Below are 27,549 nucleotides of genomic sequence, written 5' to 3'. Positions count from 1 at the left end.
TACCTCGGGTTAAGAACTCAATTCATTCTGGAGGTCTTTTCTTAACCTGAAACTGTTTTTAACCTGAGGTACCACTTTAGCAGGTGACGCTGTGGGTTAAACCACAGAGCCTAGGAATTGCTGATCAGAAGGTCGGCGGTACGAATCCCCGCGATGGGGTGTGCTCCCGTTGCTCGGTCCCTGCTCCTGCCAACCTAGCAGTTCGAAAGCACATCAAAGTGCAAATAGATAAATAGGTACCGCTCCAGTGGGAAGGTAAACGGCGTTTCCTTGCGCTGCTCTGGTTCGCCAGAAGCAGCTTAGTCATGCTGGCCACATGACCTGGAAGCTGTACGCCGGCTCCCTCGGCCAGTAAAGTGAGATGAGCACCGCAACCCCAGAGTCAGCCAAGACTGGACCTAATGGTCAGGGGTCCCTTTACCTTTACCACTTTAGCTAATGGGGCATCCCTCTGCTGCTGCTCGATTTCTGTTCTCATCCTGAAGCAAAGTTCTTAACCCAAGGTACTATTTCTGGGTTAGCGGAGCCTGTAACCTGAAGTGTCTGTAACCTGAAGCGTCTGTAACCCGAGGCACCACTGTTTTTATTAAATTAGTAGACCGCTCTTCATCTGCAGATCTCAAGGCAGTTCACAACATAAAAATACAATAGGAAAACACCAAATACCATATCGGCCTGAATATAAGCTGCACTTTATTCCCAAATGAATTGCTTGATGTTATCAGGCAAAAAGAAAAAAGCAAGTTTTATGTAAGTGCTTAGGATTTTCAGCAAACAGCGGATTTGTGCACATATACACACAACATGCAAACATGACTCTTGGAAGACAGTGAAGCATATACACAGTACTCCTTTCCCCATAACAATGCAATGATCTGTACTAGAGATTTTTCATTGTTAAGAAATAAGTCCCTATATACTTTACCATCAGCCATCAAAAATTAGCAATGTGGCTTCAACTACCAAACTTTCTACAAATGGACATATTTTTTGGTACATTAAAAAAAAACTTAGCCTTGTCTGTGATGCTGCTTGGGAATTCTCTTGCCACCTGAATTTTTCACGTTCCCTTTCTTCCTCTGGTTTTTCTGCAGAATGTTCTTTGAGCCTGTGACCACACCTTGTGGCCATACTTTCTGCAAAGAATGCTTGGAGCGTTGCCTAGATCATAGACCCAACTGTCCACTTTGCAAACAGAGCCTCAGAGAGGTAAGAGGAATCTTGCAGGATGTGTGCATAATGGAGGAAAAGGAAGGTCTGGATTTGTGTTTAATTTGACCTGAATTAGAGCTTTTCTTTGTGCTTGAGGGGAAAAGATCATTGTGGATTCTATCACTGTGAGTAGCTGATGGCATTTATTTAATTCCATTGTTGACCTGGATAATTGTTAGAAAAAGCAGCATGTTACGTAAGTGAAATTATAGCAGGTGCAGGGCTATGGTAGAAATCGCTGCACCTGCTTTCTTGCTAGGATCATCAGACCAAAAGGTACTTGGCTCTTCTCCAAGTGCTAAATAAATGCGGGTTTGTTGAATATTGCCAGGTATGACTTGCATAGATAATTGTTGATTAAATGGAAACATTATATTTGCATTAGATGTGGAAATGATTAAATAATGCTTTCAGCCTCCAATTAAGAGGCTCCTCTGAGCCACAGGTTTATTGCTGAGCAGATGACATTATTGAAATGGGAAATCACATAACACATCCCATAATGGAGAAGGGTCAATAGCAGACACAAGCAAACTGGCCTCCTGTGAACAGGTAGCAAAGTAATGGAATAGGAAAGCTAATCTACAGACACGAGGCAAATACAGTCGTTGTCCCCCACCTTAGAAACATCAGCTTAAGTTGAATTATTATATGGATGCTATAGGTATGGTTTCTGTGGGCCATATCCTGCATTGGTAGAGGTCCCTCCCCCATGTGATTTTGCATGCTACAGGATTCACATGAAGAAAAGAAGCAGTTGACATGATGAGGGAACAATCACTGTAATTTCCTGCTTAAAGGAACCAATTAAGGAAGACATTGTCATATTACTTCAGAAGTAGGCTGCCTTATACTTGTGAGACCATTTGCCTACCTTGATCATAGAATAGAGTTGGAAAGGTCCCCGATTATCATCTAGTCCAACCCCCTGCAATGCAGAACTATGCCGCTATCCCATACAGGGATTGAACCTGCAACCTTGGCATTATTAGCACAACGCTCTAACCAACTGAGCTATCCAGGACCGGTATTGTCTACAGTGACTGGCAGTGGTTCTCTAGGTTGTCAGGCAGTAGTCTCTCCTACCTGGAGATTCTGGGGATTGCAGATGCTTTGGTCCTGAGCTACAGCATTGCCCTGATTTTCTTCCTGCACTGCAGAGTAAATGCTCCCGCACCTCAGTTTCCATATTCTCTCCTTCCTCTACCTGAGTTTTGTGCTTTCTAGACTTACACATAGACAGGAGCTGCTCACCTTGTGGGCTGGAACCACAGCACTAGCCTCTTGGCAGCAGTGCCACTGCTGTTTACTAGGAGGGGTGAGTTGATATCCATGTCGGATTTGCTGTGCTGCTGTAGTCATGCAGCCCTGACCTTTCCACCACTTTGCCCCTCCCAGTAAGTGGCAGTGCCAGGCGGTTATTGCTGCAGTTCTGCCCCACTTGGGCGAGGCCCTCCTGATAGTAGATACTGGTTTGTTCATCATGAAAACAAGAAGAAAGAAGGCTGTGATGTGTGTTGACTAAGTGGTTTTTTTTTAAAAAAAAATCTAGGTAGCACAATATAGACTCTGATAATAAGAGGGAACTGATCTCAAATAGTGGCAATATCAAACATGAAAAGGTGCATGCATTTCTCCTTCAAATTGTGTTTGGAAGCCCTGTAGATCTTTGTTTGAAAACATGCTAACATGGAATTTGGTTTCTGGTGTTGGGATGTATCTGATTTGTGGTCTTGGCTGTCAAAACTAGATAATTACATTCTGTTAAAAAAAAGAAAACAAAAACCATTCTGTTGTCTAGAAAAATGCACAAGGATCTACAACTCTCAAAAAAGAGGCCTTCCCCAACCTGGTTTCACCCATCATCCCCAGCCAGTATGGCCAATGGTCAGGGATGATGGTAGTTGCTGTCCATAGACATCTAGGGACCTAAGGTTGGGAGAGGCTACTTGAAATGGTGAATCCTTAATACATGCCATAATGATTTTTCTTCCTCATGAAATGAAAGTGATGCCTTTGGGAATCAGATGTGGGGAGAGTGGGGTTATACTCAGGTCCTCTTCCTGGGCTTGCCATAGGCATCCGGTTAGCCCCTGTGAGAGCTGGATGCTGCACTAAATGGGCCTTTGCTGTGGTCCAGCAGGACTCTTCTTACGATGTTATGGTTTCTTCCAGTACCTGAGAGCTGGAAAATACAACACCACTCTTCTGCTGGAGGAGCTCATGATGGCTGTCTTCCCTTTACAACTTGCAGACAGGAAACGCGTCCACCAGGCTGAAATGGCAGAACTTTCAAAGTAAACAGAGACTTTTGCTTTCTGTTTTGTAGTGTCAGGGCTCAGGTCAAGCGTAGGTGAGCAAAAAAACAACAGATTTCCAGAAGTCAGTAAAGTTAACTCTTTATTCAAAGTGAAACGGAAGCACTCCGGCCTAGTACTCCCAGCAACCCTTCTCTGCAGGTCTTTCCCAATTGAGGCAGGTGTGAGAACTGAAGGACCCCACTTTCCCAGTGTCCACTAATGCTCCTCTCTCCCAGGGTCTTTCCTAAGCAGTTTCAAACTGCACCTGCACACGATTGATTTCTGCTCAGCCTACTTCATTTCCCCACATGTCCTAGGAGATCAAAGGGAGTTGTGTGGAGCTGGAGTCTCCTGGGCTTCTTCAGTGTCCTGCCTCCTGGCCCCACACCTCCAGCCCCCTCTTCTGCCTCAGAGTCTGAACTGTCCTCTGCCCCCAACTCTTCCTGCTCAGTAAGCTCTGTTATCTCCCCAGCATATGGCCCTTCCTCCTCCTAGGCTGCTCTTCCTCTTCTCCCTCTGACCACTCATCGTCATCCCACCACCATTGCCCTGGCTCTGAGCTGTCTTCCCATGGTGGCCCTGCAGCTGCCTGCATTCATCCACTTCTCTGGTTGGTCTTAAACAATTGCTTCCACCCCCAAAGTGCCAATGCTGCTGGATAGGCCCATTTAGCTGGAGGAGGATATGGGAGAGCAGTGGCTCCATGGCTGTAGCAGTGCTTGGGGCCTCAAGCAGTGTTGGGCTCTGGCAGCAATGCTTCGTGAGGGCCTAGTGTCTCAGGAATCAGATAAGATAGGTAGCAGTTCCAGTGGGCCCTGCCAGGGAAGCTAGACCCCAGCAAATGTGAAAGGTGTGAAAAGGACGTGGAAGTGAAGAGTAAGGGAGAGGATCAGTCTTCCCCATTCCTTTGGCAATGACTGCCCTTCACAGCTGCCTAGATTTGTGTGAGAGAGCTTGTGCCTCATCTCTAAGTTGTATAACTGTACATGTGGAGCATACACCAATTTGGTACTCTCCAGATGTTTTGGACTACAACTCCCATCATCCCTGACCACTGGCAGTGCCAGCCGGGGCTGATGGGAATTGTTGCCTGAAACATCTGGAGAGCTCCAGTTTAGCGAATTATTCACATGTGCACATGCACAAGTATAAATTATTTTAGCCACACCGAGAGCATGTAATTATGCTTCTTTCTCCTTCCTTCTGCAGCTTGACTAAGAATATCCCAATCTTTGTGTGCACAATGTCCTTTCCAGGCATTGTGTGTCCCCTTCATGTCTTTGAGCCTCGCTACCGCCTCATGATGCGAAGGTGTCAGGAAACTGGCACAAAGATGTTTGGCATGTGTATGTATGAGAATGGGAAGAGGTAAGTGGCAGAGAGATCCTGGCAGAGTGGCTCTGACCTCTCTAATCCCTTTCTTCCTCTATTGAACTTTAGTTGAGATTCCTGTATTGCAAGGGGTTGGACTAGATGACCCTAAGGTCCCTTCCAACTTCTACGATTCTTTTATTCTATGAAACCCTCTCAATGTTGGTTTCCTTCTCTTCAGTTTTGCTGATTATGGCTGCATGCTGGAGATTCAGAAGATAGCATTTCTACCTGATGGACGCTCTTTAGTGGATACCATAGGCAAACGGAGGTTCCAGGTTTTGAGACGTGGACATAGAGATGGCTACCACACTGCAGATATTGAGTATCTGGATGATGAGAAGGTGAGTAACATGCCCCATGTAGCTTATGGCTACAGCAATCGTAACACCGAATAGGACAGAGTGTCTCCTCCATTGGCCGTATAACTTATGCGCCAGCTTTGGTGATGGGGTGTATGTGGCAGGCATTCATTTTACTGAGTTACTAAATCATTGCAATGACAGGTGCACTTTGTTGATTGAAAGTTCTGTGCAGGAGAAATGCAAAACTAGTAGGGCTGTCAACCAATTAAGGAACTTGAGCTGATGTGTTAATCTGCCTTTCAACTGATTAATCAAATTAAAATTTCAGACACACAAACGTGCCCTTTTAGGATACTGATGGATATGGGAGAGCCAATTTATTGTTAGAAGGAAAGGCCACCATTCAGTGCAGTTAATAGGAGACATATTTGAAAACCAAAATAACCTCGGGTGGCGCTGTGGGTAAAACCTCAGCGCCTAGGACTTGCCGATCGCATGGTCGGCGGTTCGAATCCCTGCGGCGGGGTGAGCTCCCGTCGTTCGGTCCCAGCTCCTGCCCACCTAGCAGTTTGAAAGCACCCTTAAGTGCAAGTAGATAAATAGGTACCGCTTTATAGCGGGAAGGTAAATGGCGTTTCCGTGTGCTGCGCTGGTGGCGGTTCGCCAGAGCAGCTTCGTCACGCTGGCCACGTGACCCGGAAGTGTCTTCGGACAGCACTGGCTCCCGGCCTCTAGAGTGAGATGAGCGCACAACCCTAGAGTCTGTCAAGACTGGGCCGTACGGGCAGGGGTACCTTTACCTTTAATAGGACACATATCTGAAAACCAAAATAACCTCAAAAAGGAGAGAAGAAAGCATGGCATTAACTCTCAGCTTCACCAGCTAAAATTTGCCCACTGCCAATTAGTTACCTAAAGCTTTAGTTGACATCCCTTTAAATCAAGGCCTTGTTGTTCGTACAGAGCTTTTCTCCCTCTTTCCGCCCTTCTTATCCTTCCCCTTCCCCTTCTCCATCACCTCCACTTCTTTTGTTCTTCCATCTGCTGCTCTCTCTGCAAAGGTGGAAGGAGAAGAACTGGCTGAGCTTCAAATTCTTCATGACTGCACATACCAGCTAACTCAGAGATTTTATGAACATGGAGACACCACCTTCAGACAGCTTTTGATGCACCATGGACCTCTTCCTGAGAAAGAGGAAGATATACAGGTATTGGCACTTTCTCTCTCCAGGCTCCTAGAAATGGGAGCTGTCCAGATTCAAAAGCACGATGTACTAGTGAAACACAAGGTACTAGGGAAGGGTCAGAATAGGAGAAAAGTACCTAATGATACAGACACTCTCGCATCCCATTCTGTTTCTCTTTTTGCTGAAAAATCATGGGAGATCCAGTCTTGTTAGATCTGGATGCTTCAACAATGTGCAGAGTGACTTGCACTGGCATGCATCCTATTTCCTGCAAGCCCACCCTAAGAGCCTAATAGAGCATATACACTGTAGGTTTGCACTGGCCTAGCTGCCTTCCCAATGGGCAAAATGCTCACAGGATTCTACATACAAGATGTGTGGACCATTTATTAGATAACATAATAAGGTGAGGAACCAGTAGATGCACGGCACTCGTGGATAAAAGCAGCATTGAAAAAAATTACCGCAGTTCATGGAGTTGTGTTGGTTTTGGCCCCTCATCTCAAACTCCCCTTTAGTGAAGTGACAGCTCGTTGACTCAGCCTAACGGGGATACTAATAGCCCAGGCCATTGTTAATGTTATGCTTTTCACACCGTTGAACTGGCTGTGCCTATGGCGATGCAAATGGCCTGCTGCCAAGTTTAGCAACAGCCTTGTTTTGAAAGAGCTCAGGAACAGTGCGATCATTTGCATCCTGTGATTAATCTGTTCCATCTTCTTGCTGGCTTGCTGAGATGCAAGAAGTTAAGAATAGCCTTACTGAGATCAGTGGACTGTCTCAAAGACCAGTAGCCAATCTCTACAGGTGCCTGCCAATCTTGGCTAAATTGTGTGGGGGAAAGAACACAATAATACTGAAGGAATGAGGCGAAGATAAGACTTGATGCAGCATGATTAAGTGTTGAATTTCTGTTTGTATACCAAGTGAGACTTGGCTATAGATTAAAGCACCAAACAGCTCCTCCAGTTCCTTTACATCAGCCTTTCCCACTGTGGTCCTCCAGGTGTTGTTGAACCACAACTTCCATCAGTCCCAGCTTTTCATCATAAGATTTTCAGAGCAGCCTGCCATTATGGATAAATTGATGCTTTGCTGTATGTACCTTAACTGTGGGAATGGAAAATTTGGTCCATTTGTTAACTTGCTACCCAAGGCCACTAAAGTAACTTTTGACCCCAACTTTGAACTTTTGACCACAGTATGTAATCTTCAGGCATATTTGATCAGCCAAGAACAACTTTACAGAAAACTAAGCTCTTACACTGGTCTCTCAAGGGACATGGGATGAATCGAAATATTTGTTTTCTTTCCCAAATTTATTTCTAGAGCATATGTTTAAAATATGTGCACACTGCTAAATAGATAAATGGGTCTATTTACAAGCTTTTCTTATGACTTCCCAAGAGATATTGCCTAAATTTATTGCCTGGGAACTAAGCAGGTTTTTTAAATTACAAAAAAGGAAAAGGAAAAAGGAACTATTATGATATTTTCTTTTTCGAGCATGTGGTTCATTGTTTTGTTACTAGGTTGGTTTTTTTTTAGTATGTCAAGTAAATTGGGTGCTAAGCAGTTTAAGATTGTGCACTGTTTTAAGTTCATGCGAAGTTTTAAAAAGTAAACTTTTTAAATGCAATACATCCATTAAATATGAACTTTTAATGCATATTTCTTATGAAAGTAAACTTTAATTCTTTTGATGGGAAATGCAGATTGCAGTATTGGTTATTGGTTGTGTGATTTCCTAGAGAAAGGCTACTTAATATTTGGTCAATGGACTGTCGTTGGAGGGCTTCTGTTTCCATATCCATGGAACCAATACATTGTCATCCCTATTCATGCATTTTCCACAAGATGCTTCATCTTGGGCTGTGCAGCAGAGGCAAGAAGAGAAGTCTGTAGAAGGATTTTCTACCTGATGTATTTTTAAAAATCCTGGAAGTGAAGGACTTTCCAAATCAGTCCTGCAGCTATTTTCTAATTCATGGTGGTAACGGGTGGGCTTCTTTGCATCGCTAGTTCTTCTTATTAAATGAGTGTACAATCTATGTACCTGTTACACAAATAGTTGAGCTGTACTAATCAACTTGCATATTTTTTTATACAAACACTTGTACATATGCAGAGACAGCTTGTTCCTGCATTCACTATAGCATGTGAAGAAGCCTGTTAATTTGGGTAGATTCTTTTGTCCTATTCTACCCAGTTGGTTGGTTGGTTAATTAATTAAAAGTACAGGAACTATTATCTTGTTGAACAGCACAAAACATGCATATCTTTATTCTGAAGCAACATGGAAGTAGGAATTACAGCTCTGAAAGAAGGAACTCTTTCCTATCCTCAGGCGTTCTCAGCCCTTATCCTGATCTTAAGTGAGGAAGGGGCACATTTCCCAGTGGAGTTTGGTTCCTGTCGTTATTTTTTCCCTTACTGTTCTTATTTAGATAATTTCTAGGCAACCTTTCAATATAGTACTCCCAGAGCAGCATACAACCTGTGAAATGCTTACATTGAAAAGGCATAAGAACGAAACAAAGATAAAAAGCACAGAAACAACAGCCGTATGTTCCTGAAGGATTCTATTTATTTAAGAAATTTACGTCAGAAGCTCACAGGGTGGGCTTACAACTTAGTAACATAATAAACAAGACAATATGCATACATCAGCCATCACTGTTGCAGGTGGGGAATGCAGACTAATTAGCCGAAGAAGGGACAATCCCTCAGTTATTGCAACTGAACAGGCCATAACTGATTCCTCCATGAAGTGATATGGAACCCCTAGCACAATGAGTTAATGTATTTTCCCTTGTTTTCTCACAAGGCATCTCCAGATGGACCAGTTTGGTGTTGGTGGCTTATCTCCATCTTGCCCCTTGACTTGACCCGCAAATTGACAATCTTTTCTGAGACCTCCCTGAAGGCTCGCCTCACTCAACTGAAGCATATTCTGAATGTCATTCTGGAAAGTCGTGACTACAACAGCTAATTCTCAAGCCTCATTCCCAAGAGAAGTTGTGTGTGTATGCATATATATATATATATATATATATATGCAGAAACAAAGTGGGTTTTTGCTGTATTCACCTACCAGTTTTCTTTCTGGGGTTGGGGTAAAGCCTTAACCTGTTCTTCTATTTCTTTATTTCTTCTGTGTGTTTCAGTTACTTCTTTTCATTGTAGAACTGACCAGCAATAGGCCATGAACCAGATAACTGAAACTGTTGTGCAATAGTAGCAAGATTCAATAGCAAAGATGTACCGTCCACAGGAAATATCTCTTGAAAGACTTTTAGTTGGCCTTGTTGGGTCTAAAAGAATGCAGTGATCTAGATGTGAAATCTGTCCAAGAAATCTGACTACCATGCCTATATTGTGCTAAGTGAAGAAACTTCTGAGCAACCACATCCCTTGAAAACAAAAACCAAATCCCCACCACGAATGCTAGGACTTCCTGGGCTTTGTCCTCTTATGTCATTTAATGATGCTTGTGTACAATTATTCAAAGCTCTACAAAATGTATATTGTGTATATTATGCCATTTCTTCAACTTCAACTTAAGCAATCTGCTTGAAGTTACAGAGTAAGATAGAGAAAGAAAGGATCAATACAGGTATCTGTATTTTCTTTTCTTTTCTTTTCTTCAGTTGTTACCTCAGAGGGGAGCAACTTTCCTCAAGGCCACAGTGCAGGAGCAAAGGGTTAAATCCTCTCCCCTGCACCTCAGCCTCAATTCAGATTGCACCCCTTATCCTGCTAGCTGCATTTTAACTAAAGAAAAAATCTGTGGGAGAATACACCACAGGAGTCATGTGTGGCTTGGCCCTTAAGACATTGTGAAGAGAAGAAAACTGTGGAGAACAAGGGTATAGCCAGGGATAGAGAAATTGTGGACCTCCCAATGTTGTTGGACTGGAACTCCCATTAACTGTAGCTAGTATGGCCAATGGTCAGGGAATATTAGCAACAATAGCCAAAGATTCCCCACCCCTGCTGTAGTCATGTGATTAAAAAAACCCCCAACTACATAACGTAGAAGTAACACTCCAAAGTGGTATAATTAGGGAAAGGCTGTTCACGAATAAAACAATGTAACTTCCAAAAGATGACTGCAGAGAGATTTGAAGAAGAAAATTTAAATTCTGGAAATCACTGCTGTGGAATGGAGCAAAGAGCTAAAACATTCGCTGTGGTCTAACATGTATTGGCCAAGAATCACCTTACATTTCAGAGCATCAACCAACAAGGCTAAGGCTTCAGCTCTGTTGCGCTGCCTAGTTATTGTGTGCCTGGCTAGGCAATTATGTGAAATACAAAAAACACCTTGAAATGCCAGCTGATTATGAGTTTTTGTAACCAAGGCACCACTTCATCTGATGTGGTAGGAGATGGTCACATAAATGTATCCAGTATAGGAATCTGCTTTGCAAGCTATGAGTGGTCATGCATTTTGCTGGTCTTTTAAGGTGCTACAGGCCTCTTACCTACATAGAAGATGGGAATGTTGTGGTGCTGATAATATCAAGGTTGCAGGTTGGATATCTGTATGGGACAGCTGCATATTCCTTCATTGCAGGGGGTTGGACAAGATGATTATTATGGTCCCTTCAAATGCTACCATTCTATGATTAACAATTATTAGGCCAAATTATTAGGGCCTTGTTTTATTATTTTATTTCTTCTAGAAAAAAAGGTGCTGATGGTACGTACCCTTCAGTACCCTCAGGAAAAAAAGTACTTGGCAGAATGACCTCAACTGCCACCCAACTGAAGGACATAGATGTGAGGAATGAGCAACAAGGCATGGTGTGCTTGATTACAACTGTCCTGTTATTAACGTCTCCAGATTTCTAGCTCTGTTGCCTTTTAGTTGACCTTAAATTCTTTCCCAATGACATCGAATAATAGTGTTAGGTACAGGGTACAGGTCCTCTTATTTCGAAAGAAGAATTAAGACTTTATTGTAGGCAGGTGAACCTTCTGTTCAGAAAACCCCAACAAGTTATTTTGACAGATTGTCCAATAATTGCCACATTACAATTAGCAATGCACATGTTCACCATCTCCTGGGCAACCACAATCCTTCCTACTAGGTTCATCTGCCCAACCACCTGGTAATAGGATAGGAATGGTTCAAAGAGAAAGGAGGGAACTTGCTGAAAATCACCCAAGCAAATCAGTATGATGACAACATGTCTGGAAATGGTTGCCATCTTGAGTCAAGTTGAGGACACTGTTAGGCGAGTAAAAAGGGTGGTGTAAGTCAAATTTTATTTTATTAGCTCATTTCCTCTCTGCCAGGCTTATCCTGGCTCAACAGGCAGTATCCTTGCTCCTGAATGGAATCTAGGACGGAGCTATAGTTCCACTAGCTTCCTACACTTAGGATTGCTCTGCTTATCAGATAACATAGGGAGTGCCAAGCTACCAAAATGCCTACGGGTGCGAGTTTTGGGCCTTGTCTAGCTTTTCTCCATATTTGTAACCTCTGCTTTCTCACAGGATGCAAGTGTCTTACAGTCTGAAAGCTTCTGAATCTGGAATCTGCACTGTGTTTGGAAGGTTTAGTATGCAGACTTGAAAGGTCATCATGTTAGCTCCTAGAAAGCACAGGTCTGAGCAGTTCTCTGCTTATCCTGTACTTTGTATGAATGAGTCAAAATGGTTTTGCCTTTGCCTGGCTGCTTTCCCTTGGAAAACCTGCTCTTTAGTACTAAATTGGAGCAAATGGCAATCCACAGAAAACCCAATTGCTGTTTGTTCCAATCCATTGCTAATCCGTAGGTTTTCCCAGGGGAAAGGGGCAGGGTAAACATAAGTGTGAATGAGTCCTCTGTTCTTAAAAACACAAGGAGAAGAAAACCAGTACTTTAAGTTACCATTGTAATTATTTATTTTTCATTGACTGCTTAAACTTCACTGCAAATGTTGTTTTCTTTAATGGATTGCAAAGGAACAGAGAACATCAACATCGTCTAGTGTCCTGAATTTTTCTGTGGTGGGTGGCTAGGCTGGTTCTTTTTTTATCTTGAATTTCATTCTGTATTTATTTGGAAGCATCTGGAGAGATATTATTTACATTATAAGCCGTGCAGCATTTTGACATGGTTCTCCAGCCAATCACAGTATCTGTCCCATTAGCTAAAAGTCCTAAGTCAGGATAAGTGATATTTATTTATAGAGTATAATTGAGATTCTGCAGCCTCACTGACTGTTTTGTCATGCTGGCATCAGCTGTTTATTTCTTTCAAATGTCTTGTTCTAAAGCATTTGAGTCGAGCCCATTCTTCCATACAATGTGCCTCATTAAGGGGAATAATAAGCTTCTGCAACCAAAGATGTTAAATGATGCTTAAAAGGGATGGGGCAAAGTTGGATCCTTGAAATCAGTACTAGTTTCTTTTCAACATGTAAAAATAAAATAAAATCCTCTGGTTCATTTCGAGTATCTAGGAAGTTTGTATGATAGACACTTTAACTCTGACTTCCCAGAGGCATTTTCATACATGGAGGTGTCAGTGTAACAGCTTGGTAGCCTCAACCTTCAGTCTTTTTGTACATGGCAAGCCAGTCTGTGTGGGGAACTGCTGTCCGTCCTGCCCCATGTGTTCAAAGTTGGCTGCTTAGCCTTTGCAGTCCAACCTTGTGTCTCCATAAGGAGGGAAAAAAAGGGAGCAAATTAGCATTGGAGTCTTATGGGTGCTAGGCCTGTTCACGTGGCCTTGGAATTATGGGTAAGGAGAAGTGAGTCTATCCCAGCAATGGAGTGGGAATAGGGTGAATGCCTCTTTTGTAAATATATCCCTGTTATGGAAGGGATTTGCTGCTGCTGCTTGCTTCACATGCTATAGGAAATGGAAATATGAAGGGAGTGTTTAAAGCCACTGACAAACGCACAAGTTTTTTCTTAACTGGAAAGTGCCTTTTTTCAGGGTGGAGCTACTTCAGAGCCAGGCCAGGTTGAAGGAAGAGAGGGTGGCAGCGGTTGTTTTACTGACCCTCTGGCAGTTAGGATTTCTCAAACTGCATAGTCAACCAGCAGATATACTCATTCTGCTTGTGTGTGTGTGTTTTAACCCCACATGGACTTCCTTGCTTCCCTCTTTCCCCCCAAGTCTGTAAATGTGGGTGTGGATCGTATTTAAAATGTGTTTATGTGCTCTCTCTTCATTGCAAAATTATTACTTAGAGAAACTGAGGCTGTGGTCCTATATACAGTTACCCAGGAGTAAGTCTCATTTGATTCAGTGAGGCTCACTGGTGGGAAAGTGCGTTTCGGATTCCACTGTAAGTGAGCTGTTTATTTTACCTGGTAGAAAATGTGTTAGGGAATTATTCCACTCCGAATTCATTTGAATTTGTATCTTTTTATTTCCTGCTGGTCTAATTATTATTATTTTCTTATCAAACTAATAAACTTTTTTGTTTTTGAGCACAGCGTTTGTGTCTACTTGGGGTTTATATATTTCACAGGAATTGCTTTAAGGATTCTCTAGCTTTCAGCTGTAAAGAGATCCAAAAAGACCCCTCCTCCTTGCAGTTCCAATCACTTGGGTATTTATGCTCTGCTCTCATAATTGGGGAGGCAGTACACAGATACATGAAAAAGTTGTAACTGGCCTGAAGTATTTTCAAGTGAAGCATGGTGGAATCTAACAGAGTAATGTGGTATACAGGAAAGACGTGGGCAGGATTCATCTATCCAGCTCTGAGCAAGGACTTCAACTAGTGCAATGGGGCTCCCCACTCTTCTCTCCCCTTCAGCCTCTGATACTGGCTTGGGGGATATTGACTCTCCCCCCCTCTCCCCCTGCATATTCCGTCTTGGCCAAGTCTCTAGGGCAAGGGTGCTTAATGTGATGCACAGCTCCTATAGCTCTGATTTTTGGCCACACTAATAGGGGCTGATGAGTGTTGCAGTCCATCAAAATCTGGAAGGCATTATGATGTCTACCCTTGCTCTCTAGGGGGTTGCATATCAGTGGCTTGCCACACGTCAGGAAAATTTCTGCCATGTCCTGTTTTTTGGGTGTAAAAATGGCTTTGGGGGAATTTTGCCGAATCGGCAAAATGTCAGGGACAACCCGGATGTATGGCAACGCAACGGAAAAAGCAGAGGAAACGGCTTAAAATCACCATGGGGGGGCATGCAGGTGATAGAAGGCCTTTTCCAAGACTAATTGTAGTTTAGTTTGTGCTTTCAGCAAAGGGTTGCCTCACACAGGGAGAGGAGGGTTCCTTTCCTCAGTTGTGACTTCTCTGAAAATGCACCTTCCTATTGCAATTGGGCTTGCAAAAAGCATTCTGTTGGGTACAATAAAGGTGTTCTCCCCCAAGTCTGATTGGGGGGGAGGGGGTTACTATATACCATATGGCACAAGAGGCCAGCAGTTCATCCCCTTGCCATATGGGTTGTGTATTACTTCTTGGGTTACATGTATCTCTTGACGGCGCAGTGTATTGAGTGCATTGGGATGTACTTTTGCAATGAAGCCTCTTTCCACTAGGTGTCATTATAGATCAGAGGACTTCACAGACAAAGGAAGAAAAATTAAGCACGCTGGTGGTTATCAATAGAAAGAGACTATTTCCTCCAGCATCCAAGCTTTTCGACTCCCAAATCAAGTGTCCCGTTTCCGAATGCACCAAAGCACTCTGTTTATGCGCAAGTATTTGTGGGGGGTGGTACATAATGCACAGAGCAAACCGTTAATTTTGCTGTTTCTGTTCAGGTTCAGTTGCAAGTTTCTGTGGCCTGGTTCCAGTTTGGGCCAGCAAAGCTTCAGTAGCTGGTCTGGGACATATAACCAACTAGCTCAGGCTGCATAGAGACTCATTGGTAGCACAAAAATGTCATGTTTCTTGATCTGGAATTGTTCATGCTCGTCCTCAATATGCTGCTTTCAATGTAGATTGATTCCAGATCCTGCCACCTGCAAGGCTGGGTGTCCTTACCTGATACACATTTGAAACCTCCCCCAGATTAGGTTCTTTGCACCTTTCCCCCAGCTGAATGAAGAACGGACACACTGCAGGTTAATGCAGAGTTAATCGGCAGTGAGCTTTTGCTTTCTGAATGAAAGCAGTTTCTCCACCATTGCTTTTCAGGAGCAAAACAAATATGCAATAGATCTACATGTGTGTGGACTATGTAGAAAAAAAAAGTACCCAGTCTCCACCGATTCTAGGATAAAATGTCAGTAGTTTGAAGATTGTTGTTGTTGTTAATTGAATTTATATACCACCCTATACCCGGAGGTCTCAGGGCGGTTCACAGAATAAAACCACAAAATACATAATCAAAATAAAAACAATAGCCCAATACCCCCCCAAAAACCCACCACATTTAAAAAAGGCATTGGATGTCAATGAAATCAACCAAAGGAATGTTTTTGCCTGATGCCTAAAGGTGTATAATGAAGGTGCCAGCCGAATCTCCCTGGGGAGAACATTCCACAGACGGGGAGCCACTGCAGAGAAGGCCCATTCTCAAGTTGCCACCCTCCAGCCTTCTCATGGAGGAGGCACATGAAGAAGGGCCTCAGAAGATGATCTCAGGGTTCAGGTAGGTTCATATGGGAAGAGGCGGTCCCTGAGGTATTGCGGTCCTGAGCCATTTAAGGCTTTATAGGTCAGCACCAGTTCTGGGTCTGGAAACTAACTGGTAGCCAGTGCTACCAGGATCGGTGTCATATGCTCAAACCGTCTTGCTCCAGTGAGCAACCTGGCCGCTGAATTCTGCACTAGCTGAAGTTTCCAAACCGCCTTCAGAGTCAGCCATATATATAACACTTTGCAGTAATCTAATTTTGAGGTTACCAGAGCATAGACAACAGTAGTTGGGCTATCTCTGTCCAGAAAGGGGTGCAGCTAGGCCACAAGCCAAGGCTGATGGAAGGCACTCCAGGCCACTGAGGCCATCTGAGCCTTGAGCAACAGCAAAGGATCCAAGATCCAAGCTATGAACCTGCTTCTCCAGAGGAAGTGTAACCCCATCAAGAACAGGTGATCTCCCACCCATCCGGTCTAGAGAACCACCCACTAACAGTGCCTCAGCTTTATCTGGATTGAGTGTCAGTTTGTTGGCTTTCATCCAGTCCATTACTGAGGCAGGACACTAGTCCAGCACTTCCACTGCCTCACCTGCAGATGTAAAGGAGAAATAGAGCCGAGTGTCATCAGCATACTGCTGACAACGTACTCTAAACCTCTAAATAACCCCACTCAATGGGTTCATGTAGATATTAAACAATGTAGGGAATAGGATTGAGCCCTGCAGAACCCCACATTGGAGGTTCCATGAGGCTGAAAAGCATTCCCCAAATAACACCCTCTGGGAACGGCCATCCAACTAGGACTGGAACCACCACAAAGCGGTGCCACCCACCCCTAGTTTGGACTGTTGCTTCAGAAGGATACTATGGTAGATAGTACTGAAAGCTGCTGAGAGGTTAAGGAGAATTAACAAGGACATACAGTGGTACCTCGGGTTAAGAACTTAATTCGTTCTGGAAGTCCGTTCTTAACCTGAAACTGTTCTTAACCTGAAGCACCACTTTAGCTAATGGGGCCTCCCCTCAATGTTCTACATTGATTTGTGTGTGCATCAGCAAACACATGAAATGCTTCTTACATGTGGATCTCTCCATTAGGGGATATATAGAATTAGAAGGCACCTCAAATATCATATTGTCCAACCCCTCCAGCAAGACCCCTGGTAAATGGCTGCCCAGCCTTAAAAACCTCTAACAAAGGAAAGCCTATTCTTTTTCATGGCAACCTGTTCTATTCCCCAGCCGCTTATACTGCAAGGATATTATTCTTAGTGACTAGTGAAATCCCCTTTTCTTGTAATTTGAACCTTTCTGGGGCAGCGGGGGGCGGGGGGAGAGGTGCTCTATCATATTTGTGACAGCCTTTCACAAAGACGTTGCAGTTAAAGTGAGCAAAATAATATAGGAAACTATGTTATATTGGTTTAGTTAATCCAGTATCGCCTACACTGACTGGCAGCCACTCTCCAGGACTTCATAAAGAAGCTCTATCTGGAGATGCCAGTGGATTCTCTGCCACTGAGTTATGGCCTTTCCCCCTGTACAGATGGAACGGCAGTGGAGGAGATCATAGCTCTTGTGGCCAACTCTGGGGTTGCGGCGCTCATCTCGCTTTATTGGCTGAGGGAGCCGGCGTACAGCTTCCGGGTCATGCGGCCAGCATGACAAAGCCGCTTCTGGCGAACCAGAGCAGTGCACAGAAACGCCGTTTACCTTCCTGCTGGAGCAGTACCTATTTATCTACTTGCACTTTGAGGTGCTTTTGAACTGCTAGGTTGGCAGGAGCTGGGACTGAGCAATGGGAGCTCACCCCACCACGGGGATTTGAACCGCCAACCGGCAAGTCCTAGGCTCTGTGGTTTAACCCACAGCACCACCCGCGTCCCACAGCGGTTGAATGCAAATCTCCACCTGCTTCCGCAGTGACTAGCATCACTCCACTGTGTTTCTGACACTTTCTTTTTAGGATTTGGGTGGCTGTGCCTCTCCAAAGACCTTGAAGCCATCACACGCTCCTTTCATATATGAAAGGGCCAATAGCCACTGCTTCAAAGCCATGGGCGAAAGGAACATGAAAAGGTAGAATCCACAGGCTGCCCAGGGGCTGTTGCTTTGTTCTTCCATTTTAACTTGACTCTCAGCTCCATTCTACCGAGGTCAACAGAAACTAGAGCAATGGTGGCTTTTTTCTTTTAATGCCACAGGCTTGAAAAGTGCCTGTTATAAGAATTAAAATGGGGGGGAGGGGAAATGCAGATTCCTATTCTTTCTCCATATTAGAACCAAGCAGACATTAATAGCATGGCACGCTTGGTTGCTTATCTATAATTACTGTGAGGCCTCTTCTCCTTCCCTCTTCTCACACTCCAAATAAATTACTTATGCTCCCCCCCCTTCATTTCAGGTAGAACAAAACAACCAGATTTTCTGTGGGCTAAGCTGCAGAGACAGGCGAGGGTTTTTCTTGCCTTTTATGGACTTGGTGATGTTAAAGCAGGAGGGGGGAACCTGCGGCCTTCTGAGTGTGGCTGGACCAGAACTCCCATCACACCTGGAATACTGTGTCCAATTCTGGGCACCACAATTTAAGAAGGATGTTGACAAGTTGGAACGTGTGCAGAGGAGGGCGACCAAGATGATCAAGGGGCTGGAAACCAAGCCTTATGAGGAGTATTTGAAGGAGCTGTGTATGTTTAGCCTGGAGAAGAGGAGGCTGAGAGGAGACATGATAGCCATCTTCAAATATCTTAAAGGCTGTCACATGGAAGAGGGAGCGTGCTTGTTTTCTCCTGCTCTTGAGGGTAGGACTCAAACGAATGGCTTCAAGCTGCAGGAAATGAGAATAATGCAGGATTGTCTGTAAGGATTTCTGAAGCCCTCACTACCCCACACCACAGTGGCAGCTAAATTTCTAAAATTCAGTTAGAAATTAGTTAGAAGTTAACAGCAGTCATGCTTCAAAACCGTGCCAGGAAACAAACTGTCTGGGAGCTGCGCTGCTTCATTTGTCATGTAAGATGGGAGAGGGCGGCAGTGATGACACACAGTGGTGAAGAATTTGTTTCTAAAGAAAGCCATCTGGTACCATTCCAAGCTTATTTGTCCATCTAGCCTAGACCTGTTTACTCTGACTGGCTGGGACTCCCCAGAGTCTCAGGCAGATGCATCTTTCCCATCTCCTGCTCCTTGGTCCTTTTAACTGGAAGGGCTGCTGGGAATCATTTGCACACAAAGTCTATTCACTTGCACTGAGCAATTGTCAAGGTCAGTGGTTCTTCCCTTTGAGCGATGCCCGCTCCCTCGATGAGAAGTGTACTTCTTTACGTATTGCCAGTGGCGTAGCGTGGGGGGTGCCAGGGGTGCCGGCCGCACCGGGCGCAACATTTTGGGGGGCGCGTTTGGCCGGCCCTCCTCGAGGAAGCAGGAACCCCACTGTCCTCGGACCTCCTCCGAAGGCTGGCGGTGGGGCGGAGAGACCTTCTCCCCGCGCCAGCCTTCGGATGGCTGTCCTGAAGACTTGTGGTGGGAGCAGTGGCGTAGCGTGGGGGGTGGAGGGGGGGCCTGCCGCACCTGGCGCAACATCTGGGGGCGCGCGGAAGAGACTCGAGTGCTAAAATCCACAGGTTAGGGGGCGCAAATTACTTGCCTTGCCCCGGGTGCTGAGAACCCACGCTACGCCACTGCGTATTGCAGGGCTTATCAGTGGCATTGAAAGCAGCCAGATCAGCCCTAAGCCCCAATGCAAGTGAAGTCCTGGAGGAGATTGGGCTGAACAGCCTTCTTGTCAGTGTTCCACAGAATGTCATGGAGACCCAACACCCATATTTCATATATCAGATCCCCAGGGTGTTGCTTCGTTTTGAAATGTTAACCTAGTAACACACACAACCAAAGTCCTAGAGAAGAGGATGGCAGGAAGAAGATTTGTTATTATTATTCTGGGCATGCCTTATTTGTCTATATTTTTGATTCTGCTCCGTTATAGGAATTTGAAATACAAATATTAGGAAGATGGTTCTGTCTCACAGAGGCTCTCCCTTTTACATAGACAAAGGAGAGCCAACAAAAGAAAGAAATGGAACAGCATTAAAAGCCTAATTTTATGAATGGTTTTGCTAAGCAACTGGGTTGCTAGGAGCTCAAAAGAGCTGGTGCTGGGGTTGACTGTGGGAAGTGAAATATGGCTCTGTGTGCAAGTCCTTCTATGTCTAAATGCACACTAGGTGCACTGGAAATTCTATGACTGTGTCTTCTTTGACTCAACAGAGGCCCGAAGGGCTCTCCAGCCACCATTCTTCAGGCTGACCACCTCCAAAGTATGTGATCATGCTATTCTTGGGGCAGAGGTGTGCCACCCTTATATACCCATGGAATCATAGAACTGTAGAATTCAAGCCCCTACAAGGCAGGAACCCCACCTAAAGCATCCCAGACAGATGGCCACTCAACCTCACTGCATTGCAGGAATGGCTAATGTTTTGTAGGCTACTGAGGGCCACGTGGTTAACCCTGGAGAGTAAGCTAATGTGACAAGAACCACAGTTTTCAAGGCTGTTTCCAAAATAATTTCTCACCAGCTATTCTACACTGTTTAAAAAACTTTTTAAAATCATTCACTACTCAGTAAAAATAACAGAAGAAACCCTGCCCCTCTTTTTAATTGACTGATTGAATGAAAGATTAATGAGAAGACTTATAAATCAAACAAATCATGGTTTGAGGGGAATTCTCATTGCAGTATAACCTTCCTGCAAACAAATCGGCATGAATGCTCAATGGAGATGGAACTGGGCTTTTGCTCCTTTTCTTGGACAGCTCCCTTGACTTTTGAAAAGCATGCTGAATTCATCCTGTGCTGGCTCACTCAGAAATAAGTCCTAGCTGTCCAGTGAAAGCAGTGCTTACAAGACTGAGAAAAATGACAAAAAAAGGTTTCATATATATATATATATATGCAGGTTTTGGTGTCTTCGGGTGTCTTCCCGTGTAAGAGTTGGGGTGTCTAGGCGACGTTTCGACGAGGTCTCACTCGTCATCTTCAGGCTGGTGCTTTCGGCTTCTTGTTACTGGAACAGAGCAGGATCTCAGTGTTTGAGTTCCTATAAATACTGTTGAGGGGGTGTGGTGTATAGCCTCCAACGTTCTGGGCAGAGAGGAAGTTCCCAGGTTAGTGTGCCTTTTCTTCTTTTGTTCCTTAATTACTTGAGGGATATCTTGAGTGATTTCTTGAGTGATATTCTGAGTACCACTTAGGAGGGTCATTAAGTGTGGATTAGTTGCTAAAGCTTTCGTGTCTTGACCTCTTGAGCTTGTGAAGAGTTTTTCTGAGAAGATGGCTGTACTGCACTTAGTTGTGCTCTGGCTTGGCTTCGTGTATAGGGGCGAGCTGTGGTTTTGTGCCCTGTGCCAGCCAGATCTGTGTAGGGATTGCAGGGGGGTGCAGCATCCGGAGGTGCCACTATGGTTTGGCTACTGGATGGTGTCTGTAATTTATCTGTGGAGAGGGTCTGGGTTTGGGTCTGGTGTGGTTGATTGGTGATGGCGTTCTGTGTGCCTCTGGTTCTGGTGTCGGTTTTTGTGGGGAGGGCTAATTTCCAGATGTCTGGCAGGCGGGACGTGTCGTCACGCTTGTTCATGTTGTGAGGGTGTTTCTCTATCTCGATGGCTTCCATGATTATTCTCTTGTGGTGATGTTCCATGTTAAATAGCAATTTGGAATCTGCAAAATTAATTTCGTGTCCTGTTTCTTTCATGTGTTGGAAAAGAGAGGAAGTTTTTTCTTCTTTTTTGACGGCATTCTTGTGTTCTGCGATACGTGCATTTATTCGTCTGTTTGTTTGTCCAATGTACGTGGCTGGGCAGACTTTGCAGGGTATTTCATAGACCCCTTGGTTTTCCAACTGGATTTTATCTTTGGGGTTTCTGAGGATATTGGCTATTTTTTGGTTGGTGCAAAAGGCTGTTTTGATATTGTGTTTATGGAGGATTTTGCTAATTTTATCTGTAGTGCCCTTGATATAAGGAAGGAGGGCCATGCCATTGTTTTCTTCTGTGTCTTGGTTTTTGGGGGGTGTTTCTTTTTGGATTAGCTTCGTAACCCTGTTTTGCTGGTATCCATTGGCGATTAACACATTTGAGAGATTCTGTAACTCAGTTGTCAAGTGGTCTTTGTCAGCCAGGCGTTTGGTTCTGGAGATGAGAGTCTTGGCTACGGAGTTTATTTGTGCAGGGTGGTGGTGTGATTGTGCATGTAAGTAGCGGTTGGTGTGTGTTTTTTTCCGGTAGATAGTGTGTCCTAGGGAGCCATCAGGTTTTTTGTAGATTAGGACGTCAAGGAAGGGAAGTTGGTTGTTGGCTTCTATTTCCATAGTGAATTGTATTTTGGGGTGTAGGCTGTTGAGATGTGTGAGGAAGCTATCTAGTTTTTCTTTCCCGTGTGGCCAAATTACAAAGGTGTCGTCAACATATCTGAGCCAAAGTTTGGGTTTGTGTTCTGACTTGTCTAAAGCATTGGTTTCAAAGTGTTCCATGTACAAATTTGCGATGACCGGTGAGAGGGGTGATCCCATAGGTGCTCCTTCTATCTGTTTGTATCTTTGTCCATTGTGGATGAAGTACGTGTTGGTTAGGCAGTGGTTGGTCAGGTCCAGGATGTATTCGGGGGGATTGTATTTGTTTTGAATGGCTGTCAAGGCTTCATTAATGGGCACTTGTGTGAAGAGAGATACAACATCGAAGCTCACAAGTAGGTCATCGGGATGTAGGTTTTGCTTCTTTATTGTTTCTATGAACTGGAAGGAGTTAGTAACGTGTGAAGCGATGGATTCTGCATAGGGCTGAAGTTGCTTAGCGAGAAATTTAGCGAGATTTTGTAGAGGTGAGCCTATGGAGCTGACTATTGGTCTGAGTGGTGTTCCTTCTTTGTGTATCTTGGGGAGACCGTAGAGTTTGGGGCATCTGGATGATTTTTCTCTGGGGATGATTCTTAGCTGGATTTCTTCACTGATAGGAGAGGCTTTTATTTTGGATTTGGTGGTTTTTTCCAGATAGGTGGTGGGATCTGTTTTTATAGGTTGGTAGGTAGGGTCTTGGAGTAGATTTGATAGTTTTGCTTGGTAGTCCGATGTGTTCATCACAACAGTGGCATTACCTTTGTCTGCTGGGAGAATGATTATGTTGTTGTCTTTCCTCAGGTTGGTGAGTGCTTTCTGTTCTTCTTTGTGTAGATTGCTTCTGGGTGGTTTGCTGGAGCAGAGGATGTTGGTGACTTCAAGTCTGATTTTATTGGCTTCATCTGGGTTGATTTTGGTTAGGCTAGCTTCGACTCCGCATATGATGTTTTCCGTGGGGATGCGTCTCGGGGCGACTGCAAAGTTGAAACCTTTGGAGAGTACTTTGGTTTCAGTTGAGGTGAGGATCCTGTCTGATATGTTATGTACTGTTTGTTTCATGGGTTGTTGTGGAGGGTGGCTGGGCTTCTGGCGTTTCTCTAGTTTGTGGAGTTTGTTGGTGTGTCTGTCTGTCTTATGTGAGGTCTCAGTTTCAGCTCTCCAGACGGCTAGTTGTTTGCATTTGTCCCAGAGTGCAGGGTGGATTTTGTTACAGAGTTTGAGGTGAAGAGTGAGCAGATCTTTGTTGGTTTGGTTTAGTAGGTATCTTTTCTTATGTATTTCGTTTCTGATTAGGGATAGTTCAGTTCGTTTCAGGATCCTTTCGGTAGCTGGGGTTTTAGAGTGGAATTTAAGTTGGAAGCATGTGGGAATTAAGTTGTTGTCTCGGCAGTTGCGTAGGAACAAGAGATCACATAAGATGGTGGCTCTTCGGATTTCTAGTTTCTCGTAGGTTCTTGTCAGCTGGAAGGTTTCCTCCCCGTAGAGGTGAGATATTTGCTTTCGTAGATTTTCACGGGTACAGGAATGCAGGTTTTGGTGTCTTCGGGTGTCTTCCCGTGTAAGAGTTGGGGTGTCTAGGCGACGTTTCGACGAGGTCTCACTCGTCATCTTCAGGCTGGTGCTTTCGGCTTCTTGTTACTGGAACAGAGCAGGATCTCAGTGTTTGAGTTCCTATAAATACTGTTGAGGGGGTGTGGTGTATAGCCTCCAACGTTCTGGGCAGAGAGGAAGTTCCCAGGTTAGTGTGCCTTTTCTTCTTTTGTTCCTTAATTACTTGAGGGATATCTTGAGTGATTTCTTGAGTGATATTCTGAGTACCACTTAGGAGGGTCATTAAGTGTGGATTAGTTGCTAAAGCTTTCGTGTCTTGACCTCTTGAGCTTGTGAAGAGTTTTTCTGAGAAGATGGCTGTACTGCACTTAGTTGTGCTCTGGCTTGGCTTCGTGTATAGGGGCGAGCTGTGGTTTTGTGCCCTGTGCCAGCCAGATCTGTGTAGGGATTGCAGGGGGGTGCAGCATCCGGAGGTGCCACTATGGTTTGGCTACTGGATGGTGTCTGTAATTTATCTGTGGAGAGGGTCTGGGTTTGGGTCTGGTGTGGTTGATTGGTGATGGCGTTCTGTGTGCCTCTGGTTCTGGTGTCGGTTTTTGTGGGGAGGGCTAATTTCCAGATGTCTGGCAGGCGGGACGTGTTCCAAATTGCTATTTAACATGGAACATCACCACAAGAGAATAATCATGGAAGCCATCGAGATAGAGAAACACCCTCACAACATGAACAAGCGTGACGACACGTCCCGCCTGCCAGACATCTGGAAATTAGCCCTCCCCACAAAAACCGACACCAGAACCAGAGGCACACAGAACGCCATCACCAATCAACCACACCAGACCCAAACCCAGACCCTCTCCACAGATAAATTACAGACACCATCCAGTAGCCAAACCATAGTGGCACCTCCGGATGCTGCACCCCCCTGCAATCCCTACACAGATCTGGCTGGCACAGGGCACAAAACCACAGCTCGCCCCTATACACGAAGCCAAGCCAGAGCACAACTAAGTGCAGTACAGCCATCTTCTCAGAAAAACTCTTCACAAGCTCAAGAGGTCAAGACACGAAAGCTTTAGCAACTAATCCACACTTAATGACCCTCCTAAGTGGTACTCAGAATATCACTCAAGAAATCACTCAAGATATCCCTCAAGTAATTAAGGAACAAAAGAAGAAAAGGCACACTAACCTGGGAACTTCCTCTCTGCCCAGAACGTTGGAGGCTATACACCACACCCCCTCAACAGTATTTATAGGAACTCAAACACTGAGATCCTGCTCTGTTCCAGTAACAAGAAGCCGAAAGCACCAGCCTGAAGATGACGAGTGAGACCTCGTCGAAACGTCGCCTAGACACCCCAACTCTTACACGGGAAGACACCCGAAGACACCAAAACCTGCATTCCTGTACCCGTGAAAATCTACGAAAGCATATATATATATATATATATATATATATATATATATATATATATATATATATATATAAAGTAGAATTGATATAAACAGAACACGTGGGGCTACCTTTGAAGGTGACCCGGAAACTGCAATTAATCCAGAATGCGGCAGCTAGACTGGTGACTGGGAGTGGCCGCTGGGACCACATAACACCGGTCCTGAGAGATCTGCATTGGCTCCCAGTACGTTTCTGAGCACAATTCAAAGTGTTGGTGCTGACCTTTAAAGCCCTAAACGGCCTCGGTCCTGTATACCTGAAGGAGCGTCTCCACCCCCATCGTTCAGCCCGGACACTGAGATCCAACGCCGAGGGCCTTCTGGCGGTTCCCTCATTGCGAGAAGTAAGGTTACAGGGAACCAGACAGAGGGCCTTCTCGGTAGTGGCACCCTCCCTGTGGAATGCCCTCCCAGCACATGTCAAGGCAATAAACAACTATTTTACTTTTAAAAGACAACTGAAGGCAGCCCTCTTTAGGGAAGTTTTTAATGTCTGATGCTGTACTGTTTTTAATATTCAGTTGGAAGTCACCCAGAGTGACTGGGGAAACCCAGCCAGATGGGTGGGGTATAAATAAATTATTATTATTATTATTATTATTATTATTATTATTATTATTATTATGTGACACCCCCCAATAAATTAATAAACAAATACAGTGGGCGCTCGGGTTGCGAACGTGATCTGTGCGGAAGGCACGTTCGCAACCTGCACCGTTCGCAACCCGCAGCGCTGCGTCTGCGCACATGCGGGTCGCGATTCGGCACTTCTGTGCATGTGCAAAGCGCAACTTAGCACTTTTGCACATGTGTGAGCACTGAAACCCAGAAGTAACCCGTTCCGGTACTTCTGTTTTCGGCGCAGTGCACATCCCGAAATCGCGTAACCTGAAGCGTCAGTAACCTGAGGTACCACTGTAAAGCAATGACAGTGCTTCTTTGTTTACCTTAACTGTTTTCTCTTCATTCATTATCTTTTGAGAAATTTTGTGCAAATTGAAATAAATTAATCAAATTTGTTTAAATCTTTGTGTTGATAGTGGCGTCTGAGGGTCTCGATTAAGTGAGTTCATTTGGGTGATGAGATTATGTTTCCTAGATTGCTGTTCTCTCTTTCAGAGAGAGAGAGAGAGAGAGTGCTGGGAGCACAGTCCTGCAGGAATGAATGAGAATCAGCTGTCAGAAAAGCATTTTGATCAATGATGTTTTTGTTCCTTTGTTTGTCACTATAAATCAGCATTGCAGGGGACAAGAAACAGCATCCATTCACTGTGAAACTCAGCCAAAGGATACATGCTGAAAGAGTTTGAAAGTAGCAGCAGTCCTAGCTGTGGTGAAATGTGATGCTGAATAGACAGACGATGCCTTATTACGGTATGGCATGTACCCTGGAACTAGAACTAGGACTGAAGTGCTTCAGCCCAAGCAAGGTCAGCCTTAGTGAGTTTGTTAGGGCTTGTCATACCATCACTTTTAGAAAATAAAATATATACTGTTAATATACAGCAGTTTCTGGCATTCATTAAACACTAGTGGCCCAAATGTGGATTGATTGATGTCACATAGAGGAGGGAGAAAGGTTGTTTTCTGCTGCTCCAGAGAAGCGGACATGGAGCAATGGATCCAAACTACAAGAAAGAAGATTCCACCTAAACATTAGGAAGAACTTCCTGACAGTAAGAGCTGTTCGACAGTGGAATTTGCTGCCAAGGAGTGTGGTGGAGTCTCCTACTTTGGAGGTCTTTAAGCAGAGGATTGGCAACCATATGTCAGGAGTGCTCTGATGGTGTTTCCTGCTTGGCAGGGGGTTGGACTCGATGGCCCTTGTGGTCTCTTCCAACTCTATGATTCTATGATTCTATGATTTAATTTCTATACTACTTAATATATTTAAAATATTTCTAAGCAGTGTACTGAAACAATGACAGACAACCTATCATTTTACAAAAACACACAGTTACATTAATACAAAGTTACTAATATATTTATATAAAATGCCCCCCAGATGTACAATTTGGGGTGCCGCGTGAGATGACAGCTCCCCAAAAGTGCTTTTTTTGAGGCAAGTTGTGTGAGATCATTATGCCTAAAATGGCTGCTATGCTCTCACAGGAAAACCCCAGGGTGTCCTAATTTTCCTCGGACACTTGTGAGGTATGCCCTTATTTGGCTGGATGCCACATCTTCATAGAAAGGAGAGTAATAGGCTGGAGGGT

At 44.4% G+C, this 27,549-nt stretch overlaps 1 protein-coding gene across 2 annotated transcripts in view; it reads left to right on the top strand.

The window, feature by feature from the left end:
* The window catches only part of LOC310699825 (LON peptidase N-terminal domain and RING finger protein 1-like), a 37,800-nt gene extending 23,990 nt beyond the window's left edge, over positions 1 to 13,810 (top strand). For both annotated transcript variants that reach the window (XM_083488405.1, XM_083488406.1), the window contains exons 7-12: positions 1,095 to 1,209; positions 3,388 to 3,509; positions 4,722 to 4,880; positions 5,065 to 5,227; positions 6,250 to 6,396; positions 9,203 to 13,810. In XM_083488405.1, the coding sequence (XP_083344531.1) occupies positions 1,095 to 1,209; positions 3,388 to 3,509; positions 4,722 to 4,880; positions 5,065 to 5,227; positions 6,250 to 6,396; positions 9,203 to 9,367 (871 nt within the window). In that variant the 3' untranslated portion in view covers positions 9,368 to 13,810. The remainder of the gene's footprint in view (positions 1 to 1,094; positions 1,210 to 3,387; positions 3,510 to 4,721; positions 4,881 to 5,064; positions 5,228 to 6,249; positions 6,397 to 9,202) is intronic.
* Positions 13,811 to 27,549: the final 13,739 nt, after the last annotated feature.

The sequence above is a fragment of the Podarcis liolepis genome, assembly GCF_965112155.1.
Source record: "Podarcis liolepis genome assembly, chromosome: 2".
In the NCBI taxonomy this organism is placed as follows: Eukaryota; Metazoa; Chordata; class Lepidosauria; order Squamata; family Lacertidae; genus Podarcis; species Podarcis liolepis.
Note: the sequence above shows the minus strand (reverse complement) of the source record. Positions and strands in the feature narration are given on the sequence as shown.